The sequence below is a fragment of the Pleurodeles waltl genome, chromosome 8 (genome assembly GCF_031143425.1).
Source record: "Pleurodeles waltl isolate 20211129_DDA chromosome 8, aPleWal1.hap1.20221129, whole genome shotgun sequence".
In the NCBI taxonomy this organism is placed as follows: Eukaryota; Metazoa; Chordata; class Amphibia; order Caudata; family Salamandridae; genus Pleurodeles; species Pleurodeles waltl.
The window spans coordinates 448,932,968-448,952,336 of record NC_090447.1 but is presented as its reverse complement, the minus strand read 5'-3'; the positions used below and the strand labels follow the sequence as shown (position 1 = coordinate 448,952,336).

Here is a 19,369-nt window from a genome sequence, read left to right as displayed (position 1 = left end):
GGTCTAGGGTCAAGACTGATTTTCATATGACTGCGTCCAAACTGGAATGGTGAGGAGAAAACAATGGATTTAGCCCAGGTCAGTGACTGACTGAGAATGTTTGATTTGTTCAGCATTCCGTCCATCACCTGTTCTTTTTGCATTTCTCGCTTTAAGTGGGAAGGGTGTGCCCAGACGTGTGTCCCGTTTTTGCTATGCCACTGGACTTTAACTAGCCTAGCTGATGAGAGGTGATACCCTGAAATTGGACAGAGGATGCTTGTTTCCGGTCCAAGGAGGACCTGGTCTGGCAGTCTGGGCTGGACTCTTCTCATGGAGATCAGGGTCAAGACTGATTTTCACATGGCTGGGTCCAAAGTGGAATGCCATGGCGAGCAAAACAACAATGGATTTAACCCAGATGGTAACTGGGGGAGAATGTTTTGTTCGGTATTCTGTCCATCATCTGTTATTTTTGCATTTCAGATGCTATATACGGCTTAATCCCAGTGCAAATATCTAAGCACTAGTGTGAGACCAGTGGAGCCTTTACCTCTATAGTGAGTACACCCATTGCAGAGGATGAATGAGATAGGGAGGGATCAGTGGAGCCCTTGTCAGCTCCAAGAAGATACAGGTCGAACTGCTATATAGTGTCTTTTCCAAATGTATATGTCTAAACATTAGTGTGAAATAAAAGTAGAACTAGTGCTGGTCTTTAACATGTGCGAGCTGGGCCGAAGCTCAGGGCGCCGACCTCCAGAGGGGTGCTGGAGCTCCCTGTAGCAGTTTTCTTATGACTTAGGTCCAAAGGAGTTTGTGAGAAGGAGTACCAAATTTGGTTTAGCCCAAAGCGCTCTCTGAGAAAAGGCCAGCTCTAAATAGAACCTTCTCAACCTCTCGGGAAGGTAGCGGTCGAGCCACTCTATAATGCCTTCTCATAATGCAAGTATCTAGATGCTAGCGTGTGATATTACATATTTGGGAGCTGCGAGCAGCTCGGTTCCTGCTGCTCAGGAGTCCTCCGCAATAGTCCGCTCTTGACACTGCAGGTGAGAGCTTGTGTATTTTAAGAGTGGTTGCATTCTAGTGCGAGGCGAATGAGAAAGAATATGCCTTACTTTGTGTTTGGGAGCTCGCTATCTGCTTTGTAGTCAGGGAGAAAAATGGAGACAGTGGTACTGTCAGGCAAACTACATGTGTTGACTCAGAAGAATGTTGCTTTTGCCATAATCTTCAGTTGCCTCAGAGCCGTTGATCAGTGGATGACCTGGAGCCATCTCAAACTAAATACCTCCAAAACAGAAATACTCATATGTGGTGACTGGAAAAATTATGACCCTCTGTGCGTCTGGCCTGACGATCTCGGACCACCTCCTCAATTATCCAAGGAAGTTAAAAACCTAGGAATTACCATGGATTTCAAGTTAACTATGAATGCCCAGGTAGACAAATTAGCACGCACAAGCTTCATCACCTTAAAGACTTTACAACTCATCTTCCCCCACCTCGGATTTCCACACAAGGTGCAAGCTACTATCTTGCTTGTACTATCCAAACTGGATTATGCCAATAGCCTCTACCATGGATCATCTCTATCTGTTATGAAAAAACTACAACGTATCCAGAATTCCGCAGCCAGGCTACTACTACATATAAAGCCGCAAGCCCACATCTCCCCTGCCTTGAGAGCACTACACTGGTTACCCGTTGCCAGAAGATGCACCTTCAAGCTGCTTTGTATCACTCACAAAGCTATACATGGAACAGGACCGCTTTTTATCAGAAAGAAAATTACCAAATACATCCAACAAAGAATCCTCCGCTTAAGACTGGCACCCCGCCTTAGAACACCACCATACAAGAAAAAAAGACTATAGGTGGTACATCCTTCTCCGTCCAAGCAGCCAAACTATGGAATTCATTACCCCCAACTATAAGAGCCACAGATAACTTTCTTGTCTTCAGAAAACTACTCAAGAGTTGGCTCTTTCCTTCATAACCACCTTTTTCAAACAATTATGAACTGCATATGCCTATGTGGATAAATATTTGTTTCAGATTATTTATAGTTTCTTTGGAAAATATGTATTGCTACTGTCATAAAAAGAAAATACACACACACTCTTTAAACCTGTCTGACTAAGTATTTTTTACCCATGATTCTGATTATGTATTGTATGTGCATATGTGTGTGTATTCATGTGTGTGTGTGTATATATATATATATTTATATGTGTATGTATATGTTGTTTCTGTGCTTGGCATGTTTGTGGATCATTGCATGGCTCCTGGTTTTGGGTTGTTATACTAGATATCTATGAATTCCTGCTCTCATCTTATCACACTTATCTACTCATCACTCTTATGTCATGTCTCTATCAAACTATCCTCCATTCTCACTCTAACTCATTCCAAATACCTTCTACCACTTTCATCTCCTAAATATCTCTGCCTAAGCTCTTCCCTCCACATCTAACTCACCAAACCTCACTCTACCTCTGTGACCTCCCACACAACCCTACTAAATTCTCCTGCATTCATCTCACCCTGCTACTATGCTCTCCCTAACCCTTCCACATACTCTTCCCCCTCCGCCCCCCTTTATTCATCCCAAGCCTTAGGGTTGAGTAAATGAAGGATATACTCCCAATTAACACTTCTGGATTCCTTTCCTCCTCCACCCCTCCATTACTCCAGTCAATCTAACTAACAAACTCTCATATCCGTGGCTCAAATTAACTCATAATAATACTAAAACAGTACTCATTATTAAACAATACTAATCCATCATTAATTCTTGTTGGGTTCCGGAGTAGCGTGCCACTCATCGAAAAGCGCTTCGATGCCTCGGCAGGGGTAGTAAGCGCTATATAAATACGATTACAATACAATTACAATAATGCACAGAATATCAACAAATAATCCAGTCTGGAGCAATGATTCTCCTGTAGAGTGCAGCAATATGTTTTGTCAGTGCTCAGAAATGCCAGCAGTGCAGTATGAAGTGCTATATTAAACATTATAGGCTCTTTTTTTTTTTTTTTTTAAAGAAAAAGTCTTCTTTCATACCGTTGAAGAGCCATACTAATCAGATTTCGAAATTAATATCCGCCATGCTTCTTATCATGGCAAAGTATTTTTGAGATTGGTTATGGAACATTAAATTAAAACCTCTTGTTCTGCATTGATTTATCAATCATGCAGCCTCACATGCTAAACTTGTTTCCTTAGTAAAACATGCCCAGTAGGCAAGAGCTTCTATTTCAGGTTTTTTGTAGCAGTTGTCATTGACCAAAATGGGGTAATTTCTGATATGTATTTCTTTACATGGTCTTCATTACTATGTTTACTCCAGTAGTCGAAGTGGGCGGGATCAGAGAGGCACGACGTGTCCATACTTTAATGATTTACGAAACCTCTGCTTCACTACTTTGTAAAAAGGAAACTGTCCCGGGACAGTTAATGCCAACAGTTTAAATGCCTCCACTGAAGTGAGTCTTCTCTGCCATGAAATTGAAGTCGGGCAGACAGCAGACAGAGCTTAAATATTAGTGCTGTCCCTTGTGTCACAAAAGTAATCAGAGTGGGACAAGTTTAGTTTATGAACGGGAACAAGAGAAAAACTAACATAGAAAGCTGCACTGACACGCATTTTAAATGTGCAATTTGCTTGTATTTCTAAGTTCGACTTAGGTGCCTTTTGAATGAAATCACATTAGAAAGTTAAAACTGATGTCAAAATGTAATTTAGACTCTAAACTAACAGTACGTATGGAAATGATATTGAATTGCTTGTGATTTTTGAAAGAATAATGACTTTAAAAATATGTCCAGAAGAAAAGTGCAATTCTCTGTTACATTTAATGTAACAAAAATAACAAAGCTTTTCCATTTATATGAAATGTATTACTCATATCAATAAAATATTAATGTAGATTTTATAAGTTTGCATTTTTTATGTGTTTTAGTAAAACATTAAAATGCATTTTATATTTTTCCTTGTGCTAGCATTTTGCAGTCATGTAAAAGTACTAACTTATTTTTTCATAACCTGAAGTCTTCTTTCAGATTTTGATGCCATGAGAAGCAAAGTCTTTTTTTATAAAAAGTGTAGGAAAGTACCATCTTGCCTGGCATGTTACTCCCATTTTTTACTTATATGTCAGTTTGTTTTTCCCTGTGTCACTGGGATCCTGCTAGCCAGGACCCCAGTGCTCATGACTGTGGCCTGTATGGGTTCCCTGTGTGGTGCCTAACTGTATCACTGAGGCTCTACTAACCAGAACCTCAGTGTTTATGCTCTCCCTGCTTTTAAAATTGTCACTGCAGGCTAGTGACCATTTACACCAATTCTGATTGGCACACTGGAACACCCTTATATTTCCCTAGTATATGGTACCTAGGTACCCAGGGTATTGGGGTTCCAGGAGATCCCTATGGGATGCAGCATTTCTTTTGACACCCATAGGAAGCTCAGACTAATATTACACAGGACTGCCACTGCAGCCTGAGTAAAATTACGTCCACGTTATTTCACAGCCATTTTACACTGCACTTAAGCCACTTATAAATCACCTATTTGTCTAATCCTCACTTAGCGAAGGTTAGGTGCAAAGTTACTAAGTGTGAGGGCACCCTGGGACTAGCCAAGGCGCCCCCACATTGTTCAGGGCAATTTCCCAGGACTTTGTGAGTGCAGGGACACCATTACACGTGTGAGCTACGAGTTTGGGATACAGTGGCGGTCAGGCAGGGGTTGACGACCTTCCCCTCTCCTTTGTCGCCAATTTGTGAGAACCCAGATTTTGCTCCGGGCCTGCAACCGGACGGCTTCCGTCGTTGGTATGAAGGGGGTTGCAGAAGAGTGGGGAGCTTATTTGATGCAGAGGGAATAATCCCTTTCGATCGGATGAGGGAGGATTATGGGCTCATGGAGGCGGACAGGTTGACATAATATCAAGTCCGACATTGGGCCCTACAGCCGGCTGTTAGGCCCTTGGTGGTCAGAGTGCTAACTCCTTTTGAGAGATGGCTGCAGGTGAAGAAGGATGATAAACAGGTGATATCGGAGCTGTATAGACTCTTGCAGGGGGTTGCACCTCGACCGAAAACCTCGGGACAGAAGCAATGGGAGGAGGAGTTGGGACGAGGGCTGACGGAGGAGGAATGGGAGAGTATCCACTATAGGGCACACCATGCAGCACACAATACGTCAGGGGTAGAGACAGCCTATAGGTTGGCAACACATTGGTACTATATGCCGGCGAGGGTGCATGCGTGGGACCCTTCCAGATCGCGGCTTTGCTGGAGGGGATGCGGCAACACGGGCACACTGATACATCTGCTGTGGCATTGTCCCAAGTTAAATAGATTTTGGAAGGGCATTCTTGATGATATGGACAAAGTTTTTCATACAGAGATACCTAGGTTTCCGGCATATGTTATACTGGGTTTACCCAATCCCTGCACTTATCCCCTGCGCTCGTTGAGGGGCCGACAGATGGCTCTTGCCCTTAATGCAGCACATCAGGCAATCTTAGCCCTGTGGGGTTCGGACAGGGTCCCGACTTACACCTCCTGGCTCCATAGGCTGTGGTTCATCCTTGCAATGGAGAAATTAACACTAGCTTTGCAGCAACGGGCAGAGGAGGACTCTGAACTTTGGCGACCCTTCATTCAGATCCTTTCCACAGAATTTAATGAATTGACCTTTCCTACCTATCTAAGGGTATTGGGGCTGCTGGAGGTGTCTTGGGGAGGGGGGTAGACGGGTGGCTGGGGATGGGGCTGGGGCTGGGGGACCTCCTGGGAGCGTGGGGAGGAGGGTGTTGGGAGGGAGAGGCATTGCTGAAGGTTATATGGGGGAGCACTGTTTTGTTATTGTGTTTTGTTTGTTTTGCTGCATTCCAGCTTAGCACGGACTGGTCTTATGGACACGGGCGGCGTGGGTGCCAGTGCCGGTGGATGGGGTTGCGGGGAATTCAACTTCTGCGTGCCTTGTCCTCTGCTCATGCCTAGTTTGATTTTACTATCCATGACAGTGGTACTGGTCTGTATTCAATGCTTCTGCCTGTTTTGGTCGCAGCACAGTGTTTTGTGTCTGGTTTCTATGCTTTTTATATACTAATAAACAGATTTGATCCATAAAAAGGAAATTCAATATTTACGTCATCACATAGAGAAAGGTGCAAGGAAGGTGACCCAAGAGAGAATTTCAGCAATCTTGCAGATGAATCCCCCAGTTACTCCTACGGAACTCAGAATGTTTCTGAGAATAGTTGACTACTGCCACCAATGGATTCAGAATTTTTCCATTTTGTCCAAGCCCTTACACAGGCTGCCACACAAGGATGTGTCTGATGCAGTACCATTTGATGACAAATGCATGAGTGCATTTACTGAGCTCAGAGGAAGCTTGTGTTGAGCCCCTAGGCCTGGGAGTACCGGATTACAACAGATGTTTTTGTTTGTTTTGGTGCAAGAGGGATGGACGTGCTCTCTCTGTTTTGACACAGTTACGTGGAAATGCAAACACCCCTGTGACACATTTTTCAGCCAAACTTGATCCTGTAGCTGCAGCCCTGCCCAGTTGTCCAAGAGCCATGACCGTATTAAGACTCAGTATTGAACTGTGCAAAAACACTGTTATGGGCCACCCACCAAATGTTTTTATCCCCATTCAGCTGAGATTTTGTTAACCCATACAAAGACACAGCATTTAACCCATGCACATTTGACCCGCTATGAGCGGACTAGTTTGGGTTCTTCTAATATAATATAAAGAGAATGTTTAAAATGTGGCTACTCTTTTGCCAAATCCTGTTGAAAAATACAAGTTACCGCAAAGATGAGGTTGAGCAGGACTCTCTCGATGTGACTGAACTGTGCACCAAACCAAGACCACATATTCAAGATGTTCCCTTAAACAAAAATGACTGTCATTTTTGTTGATGGCTCCTGTTTACAAGATTCTGATGGTGCCCTGGGAGATAGTTATGCAGTTTGCATAGTCTAGGCATGATAGAAGCCTCTAGGATGGCTTTGAGAAGTCCTTTTTGCCCAAGTAGCCGAACTGCTTCCTTTTACTAGAGCATGCTGCGCTTCTAAACAGCACGAAGTGACCATTTTCACTGATAGTCAATATGGGTTTGGTGTTGTTCATGACTCTACACAGTAGTGGTCCCAGAGAGGCTTCATGACATCTCCTGGATTTCAGAAAATGGTAAACTTTGTCTGGTGACAAAATCACCAGACAAAGGTTTATCAGTTGCTGAAAGCATTACAGTTATCTGTGATAAATGCAATTGTAAAATGTGTAGTTCACCATAAATCAAGTTATTATATCTGTAGGAAGCTGGCTCTCCAAATAGGGCACTAAAATTAAGTACAATGTGCAGAGAGTCCAGTGAATCCCCAATTGGTATTGCAGAGGCAAAAGTAGATAGTACTAATGCTCTATTTTGTGGTAGTGTGGGCGAGCAGTTAGGATTATCAGAGGGTAGTGCTAAGCATTTGTTGTACTCACAGAGGCAATCCATGAGACACACACTCAAAGGATAAATCTGAGACCAATTTAGAAAAATAATTATTTTAATGTTTCAAACCCAAGAACTTCGTAATCAGGTAAGTAGACTTTAAAGCATAAATTATTGGCAGTTTCAGAAATCAACACAGTGCAGTTTTCAGAGTTCTTCTCAATGTTATCATATGGAAGAAAACAATGTTCAGCAAACACAGGGCTAACAACAACTTACAAAGCCAATCTCAGGAAGCAAAAGGTAAGTACTGGGCACTGATCAGAACCACACCAACAGGTCACACAGGACGGCACTGGGGTGGCCGGGTGCAGTAAAGCATCGGGTCCCCAATGGTTCTCTAAGGGAACTAGACCTTGTGAGAAGCAGGCTCTGGCTAGGAAGCCAGTGAGGGACTACAAGCAGGAAAGTAGTAGACTTAGGGTGCTCGGGTGTGGGTGCATATTTGGTCCTCTACTCCTGTGCCCAGGGGCGATAAATGCATGGGGGTTTTTAGGCATCAGTCTGGGAGTACCTTGCAGTTAGGTGGTCCAGTGTGCTGAGGCTGCAGGCATCGCCGGGGAGTCAGGTAAGGGTGGTCCTAGGGGGGACTCTAGCTCTTAGGAGCCGGGGACGTCATTGGCATCAGTGACCCAGCTCATCTAGAGACAGGGGTCACAGGTGCAGTGATTGCTGGTGCTGTCGGATTTTCTCTCTCCACAAGCCTGTGGGAGAGGGGGCCTGCATGCACAGGCTGCAGACATTTCAGGAGAGTCCAAGATGGGTGAGTCTCTGGGCAGCTGGGGACCCGCGATGGCGCCGTTGGTTGGGTACACCTCGGGCCATGGACATCGAGTGCAGTGGTCACTTCTGGTGATGGGTTTCCATCAGCTGCAGAGTCTTTTCTTTGGAGCTTCTTGTTGCAAGGAAAGTCTGCTGCCCATGGAAGACTTGAGTTTTTATTGAAGGCTGGATGAGTTGGCTTCTTGTGCAGGATCCTTTGAGGTAAGCAGGCAGGCCAGTGGGGCTGGCTCCATGTCAGCTGCTTCTTCTTTTCCTAGTCTGTGGGTGCAACTCTTATGTGTCCAGGTCTTAATAGGTGGTCGAAATCTCTGTTCTAGGGTTTAGGGGTGCTACCTAAATACTCAATTCAGGGGTGTTACAGGGAGTGCCAGGTGGTAGCCAGTGGGCTGACGACCTTGAGTGTGACTACACCATTCTTATGACCACTTCCGAAATGAGCATAACCCTAACCCTAGTGGCCTAATTCTTTAAAAGCAAGATGGAGGAATTTGAAAAGTAGTGTCCACTTCAGCTCATCCACCGTAGGGGTGGGACTGGCATGAAGTGAGCACTCCTCCTAATTTAACTAAGTTTCCCACCTGTGCTGCCGCCAACAGTGGGGTCAGGACAGGGCGGTTGGTCATCTCTGCCATCTGGAAAGACCTGGGTTGCACTACAAAGGCGGCAAAGACGTTTGAAGCTCCCCTCCCTGGAATGTCCATACTGCCTGGGAGTGGAGGTCACACCTCTGCCCAGGGCAGACCTTTGTCTCAGGGACTCAAAAGCACTGGCTCTCACCCTGGGGGGGCGGGGGGGGCAGAAATGTGTCTGTGGTGGCTGAACTGGTCAGGACCAGTCAGTCAGCATGCTAGTAGCTGGTAGGTTTTCAGGGGGCATCTCTAAGGTGCCCTCTGTGTGCAGTTTTTTATAAATCCATTACTGGGGTCATTGAGGGTTTATTATTCTGAGAGGTTTGATAACAAACATCCCAGGATTCAGAGAAGCTATCATCTAGCTGAGGAACTCGTAATGGCCAGTGTCTAGCCCATGCTTTTAAAAGGGCTTACCAATGCACCTACAATGTCTCATACCTGGATACACCCTGCCTTAGGGGTGACTTACACCTGGCACATGCAGTGCTAGGGGACCTGGCACACAGGGGTGTGTGACAGATTGCGTCTTCAGTTTAGCCTGCGCCAACATACACAGTCTGCAATGGCAGCGTTGAGTGGGCTTTGGTGAGGGGTCCCTGAGCATGGCACAATCGGTGCTGCAGCCCCCAGAGACCTTCCTTAGTACCCCAGGCCCTAGGTAGCGGGTGTACCATTTACTAGGGAGTTACAGTGGTAATCTGCCAATTATGCATAACAACTGTACAGTTTTGGGGAAAGAGATCTGGCACTGGAGACTTGGTTAGCAGGGACCCTGTGCACTAACAGTCAAAGCAACATCAGAAACTAGGATAAAAGGTGGGGGCAAACCATGCCAAAAAGGGTGCTTTTCTACAATATCCTCTGCAATACCTATGCTGACAAAGTTGCAAGGTACTGTTTTAAGAGGCTGGCCCTCTGTGTAGTGTGCAGAGCTAGGCACACTGTGCAGGAGGTCCAGGGAACCACACGTTGGTTTACAGAGGTAAAAACTAGATGACCCAATGCTCTAATTTTTAAGGTAGCTTGGTCGACCAGTTAGGCCAATCTTGGAGAAGTGCAAAGCATTATGTGCGTAATTAAACACCATAGGAATCAAAGGAAAGTCATCTTTAAAAATACATATAGAATCACACAGTTGCTTTATCAATTTCTTCTTTTGCGGGTTGGTCGAGGTCGCCAGTGGGCACACTGTCCCAGCTGGAGAAGTTGGAGTGGCTCCCGGTTCAGTGGGAGCGGCGGTGAAAAGTCTCTGGAGCTGGTGCAGGGCCATTGCGGGGGACCACTTGGAAAAGGTTGTGCAGTTAAGTTTAGAGGTGGTTCCTTGGGGTTCCGTTGGAGTGTCGACGTCGCAAGGGGTGAGGGACCCTTAGGGCACAGCAGGTTCTTCGTGCAGGGCACAGGTCAGCAGGGTGCAGAGCGAACTCGTGAGCCAGGAGCTGTGCGCAAAGATGCCCTTTGGATCTGGATGCAATTCACTTTAAGGGTTGTTTGCAGGACAACAGGGGCACTCTGACGGGAGGTCCTGAGTGTTCCTGAAGTCCCTCGTCTGGGGCTTCCTTCTGGTCCTTTTCCATCCCAGGGCGGGTTGATTTTCCTGGTGTCCGACATCAGCGGACCAATACCAAGGGTATTGGAATGGTGCGACCACTGGAGGACGCAGTACCACTAAACTTGGCACATTTGCAGGGTTTGTCCTCGTGGTCTTTGGTGTGTCGTTGGGTTCAGCTACTACTTCAGGTTTGGGAGTTAACGGCTGGTCAGTGAAGTGACCCTCACTGGTGGCTGGTTTCTTCTTGTTGCAGAGTGGTACCTCCACTCTGGAGAGAGATCTTGAGTGAATTTCAAAGCATGGAGGTCCTCTGGGGTTCTTTAGAGTTTGTCCAGTTATCCAGCAGCTCTTTAGTGGAGATTGTCGGGTCCTGGGTGCAGCAGGCAGGGTTTGGCGGCTTTTCTTTGTGCAGCAGGTCCATAGTTCTCATGCCTTGGATCTTCTTGGTGCTGGTCTTCTTTTTGTCCATCGAATCTGATATTTACTGAATTTAGTGGAAACCTGGTAGTGTCCAATAGGACACCTACGTTTGGGTGGCTACACCCACTACAGTGACTACTTCATGTGGAACGGGTCCCTTCCCTATCCCTGATTGGCTATTATCCTTCCATCTTATCGGAAATTGAAATGGAGGGTCCACCACGCAGGCAACACCTTAGGGGTAGTGCATGCCAGGTGGGGCCACTACTCATACCCTTTGTGTAGTTGTGCGGGTGTGCAAAGGGGTTGACCATCTGCTGCTAGCAGCCGGCCTGGGGGTCGAGTTTCAAAGGCGGTAAGCCCTTTGAAGCTCACCGTCAGGGCAGTGCACATTCCTGAGGGAGGGGGTGTTAGCACCACCACCCAGGAAGGGCATTGTTCTACAAACCAGAGAGACGGATCTCTTCCCCCAAGGTTTGTAGATTGGGTGTCTGGAGGTGGCAGGCTTGATCGGACCAGTCAGCAACCATGCCAGGGTAGTTAGCTTTTGCAGGTGGCACCTTTAAGGTGATCGCTGGGTACATGTAGGAATAAATCGAATACTGGTACCAGTTTGGATTTATCATTCTGAGTTATTTGATACCAAACGACCCAGTGTTTGGATTGGCTATCATGTAGCTGGAGAACTCGTGTTGATCAGTGTCCAGCACATTGTGGAAAACAACCTGCCAACGCACGCGAAAGATATAACCTGTCCTTGTGATTAGATTTACTTACGCTGTGAGTAATCCTATTTGCACTTGCAAAATCATGATATGTCATTCAAAAGCATGACTTTGTACTCTTAACACCAATTGCGCACTCAAATCAGTCTTAAGTGTGCAAGTCACTGTATAAATTTGCCCATGCTATTTATTTTATATGCCTAACATGAAAAGTAATAATCATAGATGTACAAACATTTAAATTACACATTTATAGAAAAGCAACACTCATATTACAGTGATGATCCATCTATAGTTTACCCTGGACATCAATGAAATCTTATAACTGTTATACGTTCTAATTTAAGCTTTTTTGATTTATCACAGGTTCTGCACCCAGGGATAGCACAAAATCTTCCATGGATTTGTTTGTTTACATCTACTACCACCTGCTGGCAGACTTGCGGATAGTCTACACAACTGTATTTGCGTTTTAGGCTTAATAACTTAAAACTTATCAGGTTTTTTTATGTGAGTCCATTAAGCACGAAACCGACGTCAGGAGTGGGATCTGCCATAAAGAATAAGAGTGAGGTTTGGCAGAGCACAAAAGAAATTGCCAAGACTGGTTAACTTTCCAGAGTTAATTGTTAAAATCCTTCTTGAACAAAAGCGTTTTGAGTGCTTGCATAATATACTACAGTAATATTAATATAATAGGTTTTTAATATATAATGCTTCATAGTGCACTTCTGCTATTTCTGACGGGACTCACACTTGTTACTTTTACTCAGTGTAATGGTTCTGAATTTACCGACCTTGAGAGACCGGAAAAACAAGCAGAATTTGCTAATACTGCCACTTAGCTATCCTGCGATAAGGAGTAGGGTGATGTTGTCATAGAGTAATAATACACTAATGAAGTTGATGGATTTCGCCAACCATGCTGACTTTGATGCTGTCACTTAGTCGCTTGCTGAGCTGTTGTTCTGCACCCACAGGTAGTGCCTGTTTGCTGATTGCTCTCGGGGTGTCATACATTTTGCAGTAGAATGTCACTCGTAAGTACAAATAAATGAAATTAAACAACGGAAAATTCACGTATAAGTAATGAAAAATTGACAATTATGAGCACCACATCACACGAAGGCCCTCAAAATGATTGCCTAAGGGCGTCGCTAAAGAGAGCCAAAAGTGCAACTCCTAAACTTTACACATAAAACCAGACAGTAACCTAAGAACATTGAAATCTTGGCAGCACCCTCTCGCGAACAGCAGCTCACCTTTCAGCACCTGAATGAGAAGATCTATGCCCTCCTGGTAGCAAATCAGGGCCTCTTGGAATTTGGAGCCACCATCCAACTCCACTGCCCTTTTTAGCACAGCCACAGCCGACTGCTCCAATCCCGGAAGAACCGCCATGGCCAGAACAGGTGAGAATCGGAGCCAAACGGGTCCCCGCACGCCAAATTAAACCGCCCTGTCCAGAGCTACCAGAGCAGGACTGCTTCCGGGCGCATCAGCATATCAGGGTTGTAAATACAAACTCACTATCCTGCGTGAGCAGTCTTCACCACACTTTCGATTTCTTTGGACAGCCCCATTACAGTGGAAAGAGAAAAGGGACAACAAAACAGACGGAAGAAAGGCGGTGCTGTGCCGCAGCCCATCTTATACTTCCTTATTATAACCTAATTCAAGTTAGAATAACTTGACTATGGAGGTCCTTCTTGTATTTTATATATCCGCACTGGCCGACATAACGCTCTTAATAACCCTGCTCTTTGTCCATCCTGGTTTCGCTATCTTTCTACCGCCTATTTCCCCTCTACGTAAGCTTGCAGTGCAAAAGTGTCCAATTCCCAGCACTAGCTACACAGACGTTAGCTCCTGGAAACACAAAAGCGTGTTTTAAAATATTTAGCCTACAAGAAAAATAAAGTGTGAGTCCCGTGCCTCATGTATATTATGGCATTAGTAAATGAAGTGAACGAGACATACAAAGCAGTCATCGTGAGCTAGGCTCATGTTCTTGTGCGCACATGAAATACGCATGAGCCTTGCCTGCGTAGAGAAGCTACAACCAGTAGCGGAATAGAACTTGCATCTGACAGAACACTACCCTCCACTCACCGAGTCGCTAGCCGTAGGGGCGGGGCCGAGTAAAGACGTCACTTCAAGGGCGACTAGTCTTGCTTCAGACTGTGTTTCTCCTTGTAACAAGTTGGATACTGTCAGTGTCTCTAATATTCCGTGGCAGGTTAAGGTAACTAACATTTCGGGATTTATGGGTGGCGGTTGTGTTGGCATTGTATTAATCTGTTTGAAGGTGTTAATGTTGTAGTTAAAGACCGGGGTCGATCAGTGATAGTTCCAGACAGTTCTTGAAATTGAAATATAGCTTTGCAATTACTTCTTGTCCCAGAGTACCTGTTTGCTGCAGATAAGTTATGTACTCTCCCATTAGCAGCTTTGAAACAGTGCTGAGAAGTGCCTGTACTCTCCCAAATTAAAGACGTGCAGATACTGAGTACTTGACAGTACCTGACCACTTCACGCACTGGTGACAGAAAAGCGAAATAATTCCCTCGATTCCCATGCTTTTCATGTGCAGGCACAGAGCTTTTGAGTTTCCTAATTCTGTGCGTGAATAGTTCATTGAGTGCAATTATTTTCTTTGTATTCTAGGATTTGTAGTCCTGCTTAATTATCGACAAATTAGAACTACACATCCCAGAATACAACGAAGAACCCTACACTGGTTGCCTTACTCATGCATAGAGCCGAGAACTTTGGAGGTCCAGACCTATGTATTTGATTGACGTATGTGATTTTCCACAGACATTCAGTGCCTGTTTGGATCTCTTCAAACCAAAGTGCCCGGCTCGCTGTCTTTTCAGTGAAATCCAATTTGGCTGTGCCAATATGCCATCTATTTTTATGGTTCTCAATGCTGATAGTTTCTCTTTGTTGTAGATTCATGCCAATAAATGGTTCAATTACGTACTGATAACCTTCATTACTCTTAGTGCTATTTGTTTTCGTCCGAGTCCCATTCTTTATTTGTGAGGCGAATCTCACCTCTTGAGACATGGAGTGCTGAAATGCAAACTTTGCACCCCCCCCTCACCAATTCAGCCGGGCCCTATAATAACCACTCCTGGGTGCAAACTGGTCAGTGTAAGAGGGGCACCTCCCGCACACCTTTTGAGACAGCATCTGGGATGATAGGTCCTAGATGAGGGACAATATCTGTTCAGAACAACTGCTTGTACGTTGCTGTGTCCTTGAGTTGCTGCTGAAATAACCAGGAGGTTAGTCTCTGCCTGTAATCTGAGCTGGGCTGCCACCTCCTTCAAAGTTTGAATGGTTACAGCCTTGATATTTGAAATGGGCCATTTTCACAGAGTCGTCAGATCCGAACGACAAATTCTAGTGTAGCAGTGGGGGGAGGGGTGGGGCGGTGAGATGACTGAATGACAGTTTATAATTGAACTTTGATTAGAGAAATCTGGACTTGGACTTTGGATCATAGCAATCTTGGAACAACAGATCAATTAATTCTACTATTTGGATTTGGACAGTGATACTGTAATTGGGGATTATGTTGGAAATAATCCTATTAATTTTCAGAAATATATGACAAAACATTGCCTATGTATACTGACTCATGAGTACTAATATTTTTCATGTTATAATGAGTGCCTCTTGTACTTTATATAGACCCCCAGGTAGTAGGCTGTGCCCCCATCCCAGAATGGGGACAGCTGTCTTTCTGACACCCCAGGGGTTGCAACAGGGTTGGGTGGTGGCGGGGCATAAAGTCCACTAGGCACCAGGAAAAAAGTTTTCAAAGAAAGTTGTGGGGTGGGGGGTGTTCAGGGGCGCCGTGCCTGACATAGAGCCATACCTCCAAACCAGAACAGGCCCATCAGTCTTTACGAAAGGCTCCAGATGCCCACTTAACACCAGAAGAAATAGATTAAAAAAAGGGTGGGGAGGGTCCCAGCAGTCTTTCTGACCCTGCAGAGGGGATGAATTAGTTGGTTCTCTACTTGCTTCTGTGGAGGGCATCATCCATTTCTCCAGCTGGTGGCCAACTAGAGGTGCGTAAGGTTTTTGTAAGGATGATGTAGATGTCTCAACTCTTCAATATCAATGAAGATCTAGTATGCACTGGGTCGTAAATAGGTGAGGCTGGTATGGCAGGCTTTAATCCTAGAGAGGTGAGTCCCAGAATGGGCACAGCTGTCTTTCTGACACCCCAGGGGTAGACACGGCGGGTGGGGGATGGGGGTGGAGCATAAAGTCCACTAGGCACCATTTTTCCATCTGATGGACAACTAGAGGTGCCATTTTTCTTGGGTGCGTGCTCTAGTTGTTCGCTGTCTGGGGGCGCTAAATGGTCCACAGCAAGATGGACGCACATTAGTGGTACTCTGCCGGCCCGGAGCCAAAATCCATCTAAAATCCTCCTATCCGGCGTGCTTACTAGGCTCGAGGGGTGCAGTGTTGACCCTATTGCCCCGAAATCTACAACCTTGAGCTAGACACAGAGTAGTCAGTGGCACCCTGGGAGGGCGGCTGGGGCCTGCAGACTGAGATTGAGCCTCCCTGACAGAGAACCGACGCTGTGGCCCACCAGTGAGAAGGATGCCTGTCATTAGAATTAGTTGCTGCCACATAATGAGCTGCTGCGTTGACAAGAGCCTGGATTGAGTGGTGCACCATACCACTCGGCCCTAAGGGAGCAGTCATTACAGGCAGCTCAAGCCTACAGACTAGAGAACATATGATGGAGAGGGGCTGCTAGACAGCCAGTGATCATTGGCCCGGCACTAGCCTCTGGAGAATGATTTTAATTCCATTGCCATCATTGGGGGCCTGGCTTTAAATTCCCAGTGTTAGTGGCTTAATCCCTTACACTGAGACTGCCACTGCTGTGGGATCCTTCCTCGGCCTCTGCGCTTGCCCATACAGGCATATTTCTTTGCTCTGGGCTGGTGGAAACCCTACAGTCGATTGCAGGTGTGAGAAGGCCAGGAGTCCCTGTTTTGTGTTGCCCTGGGTTGGGATTGTAAGCAGAAGGTAGAGCGTAGCAAAACCCACCTCACCTATGCAGTCAAGCATGCTGCTAAGCCCCAGCAAGATGCTGTATCATACCAAGAGCAGGAACCAACACCCCAAGATGCGACCGCGCTTGAAGCCACGCTGCTGACCATGCAGCACAGCCTGTCACCGATGGGAAAATCGACTTGCTAAATCTGCGCATTGATCATATGTCAATAAAGCTGGACAAGCAAATAGCACGCATCATTGCAGCGGAACAGCGCATCTCCGCCACAGAAGATGATTTGTGATCAGTGAGTACTAAATGTTTTGATATGGAAAAGGTACTTGTGGTCATACAGGCCAAAAATGTAGACTTAGAAGCGCATTCGCCCCGCAATAACCTATGCATCACTGAATCCACCAATATAGGTATATATATATGTTAACCTCTGCCTTTGGCTCTGAAAACCGTTCACACTTACTGGTGGTGGAGAGAGCACACCATTACCTCATGGCACGGCCGCCAGCAGGAGCCCCCCTCCAACTTCCACGCCCTATTACAGCGAAACTACTAAATTACAGGGACCGGGCATGAGGTCCTCCATCTGGCTTGGGTGAAGAAAGATCTGTATTACCAGAGCAACAACATAGCCTTCTTGCTAGATTTCACGGCAGCAGTGCAGGCACCCTTCAAAGAATTTCTATCCATGAAGAAGAGAGTGCAAAAGACTGGAATAACCTACGCTATGCTCTATCCAGCACACCTACGAATCGACCATCATGGTAGACAGAAAATATTTGTGAAACCCAGAGCAGCATTGGAGTTACTAAAATCACTCACCCGAGATGGCGTAAACAGTCAGAGGTAGATAAGGTAGACGACCACTGACTTTCTACAGCACCCTGGGTAATTTGCACTGCTAGGATATCTGTGAATATGCTGCACAAACCTCAGCCTGGGGCACTACACACCTTGCTTTTCATAGTGTACTCCTGACCTAGATTGTTGATCATCTATGATAGCCGGAACACTGTTGTCTCTCCCGGCTCTTCCGGAATATCCCTGATGTATGTTAAATTGATGATTATCTGGATGTATGCTTTCATTTCACATATTTGTCTATGTTTTTTTCTCTAGGTTGTGGGACTGCCTTGGGCATGGTTGGGATGCGAAAGTGGGTGGAGGAGGGTCTGTTGTTTATGTTGCCGTCATTGTGCTGCTAAATGCCGTCCTGAATCTGTGTGTAATACACCCCTTGAAAGATTCCGCAACTCTGGCACCTCTACCATGCCCCTAAGATTGTCCCGCCCAGATGCCACATATCTCTGCTGACCTGGAATGTACAGGATCTAACCCATGTAAAACTCGGCAGGTACTTTCATACTTAGACCGTCACAATATCCACGTTGCATTCTTGCAGGAGACGCATTTAGCATGGGAAACTGAACTCACCATATGTGCAGCATACAAGAGGGCCTCTTCTACTCCTCCCATTCAAGAGGCCTCATGATTCTAGTTAAAAAAGGGGTACCTTTCTCTATCTTCCACTCTGCAACAGAGGATGAAGGTAGGTATTTGATTACACAGTGGAGCCTCTGTGACACCCCAGTTACCTTGGTGAATACATATGGGCCAAATGTAGATGAGCCTGACTTTTATATGTCACTTTGGCACCAACTCCACACTGTCAAGCCAACCAAGATTATTTGGGGGAGGAGACCTCAACAGATATCTCAACCCCCTGTTCCACAGGTCGACAAAGACAGATTGGCACAGCAAACACTCCACCAAAGTAATTTGTGATGGCACGGAGGAGTATGGGATTGTTGACCAATGGAGACTCCTGAATCCCACCCGGGCAGAAGGCATGTTCACCTCCTCTGTGCATGGGTCATGGACTTATCTGGATTATTGGTTAGTGACACAGTATGTCTGTGCTTGGGTGACTGATGTGCTGCACCTTCCCAGAACTCCGTACGACCATGTGCTAGTAAAACTTGTGCCATCACTTCCCACTCATGCTCCCGCACAGTTCTTGTGGAGATTCCAAGTGGCAGCCCTTTTGGACCTTGCGTTCCGAGTAGGGTTATGTTGCGCTATTAATGAATACTTTGATATGAATGTTGGTTCAGCGGAAGGGGTGTATTAGTACACAGGTAGGCGTTTTTAAAGCACTCTGCATCCAGATGAAGACTATAGAACATTCGCTGAAGACTCTTGAACATGACTATGAAACTAATCCCTGCTGCAGCATTCTTGGTGCCATTCAGGAGCAACTCACAAAGTTTAATGAATGTCGTGTAGCAAGAGCCTATGGGGGGGGAGCTCATCCCGGCCAATTTGGCCGCCAAGCTGAAGGTACCCTGGGCAAGTACTCACCTGAGAGTAGAGATCTTTATGCCACCCCTTCTATACTAACAAGTTTTACAGACTACTATGCACCCCTCAATAATGCCCGAAACTCTGCTTCGGTATAGGAGATTTCGGACTACCTAGAGGTTGTAGCCCTGGCTAGACTGTCCCCTGGCCAACGGGAATATCTAGCCCAACCTATTACGATAGACGAGATCAAAGATGCCATATGCACGATGTCCAGTGGTAAAGCTCCGGGCCTTGATGGTTTGTCGGGTGAATTCTGTGAAGAGTTTGCCCACACTCTGGCACCATACCTCCATGCCCTATATGAAGAGGCACACACAAAACAGACTCTT

At 45.8% G+C, this 19,369-nt stretch overlaps 2 protein-coding genes across 3 annotated transcripts in view; one reads left to right on the top strand and one right to left on the bottom strand.

The window, feature by feature from the left end:
• Positions 1 to 13,372, bottom strand: part of MITD1 (microtubule interacting and trafficking domain containing 1) — a 110,728-nt gene extending 97,356 nt beyond the window's left edge. Inside the window, exon 1 of the mRNA XM_069204381.1 lies at positions 12,889 to 13,372. Coding sequence (XP_069060482.1) covers positions 12,889 to 13,027 — 139 coding nt within the window. The 5' untranslated portion in view covers positions 13,028 to 13,372. The remainder of the gene's footprint in view (positions 1 to 12,888) is intronic.
• Positions 13,373 to 13,738: 366 nt separating this feature from the next.
• The window catches only part of MRPL30 (mitochondrial ribosomal protein L30), a 240,122-nt gene continuing 234,491 nt past the window's right edge, over positions 13,739 to 19,369 (top strand). The window contains exon 1 of one of the 2 annotated variants that reach the window (XM_069204380.1): positions 13,739 to 13,871. The gene's annotated coding sequence lies outside the window, so the exon portion shown is untranslated. The remainder of the gene's footprint in view (positions 13,872 to 19,369) is intronic. The other variant, XM_069204379.1, reaches the window with a different exon arrangement.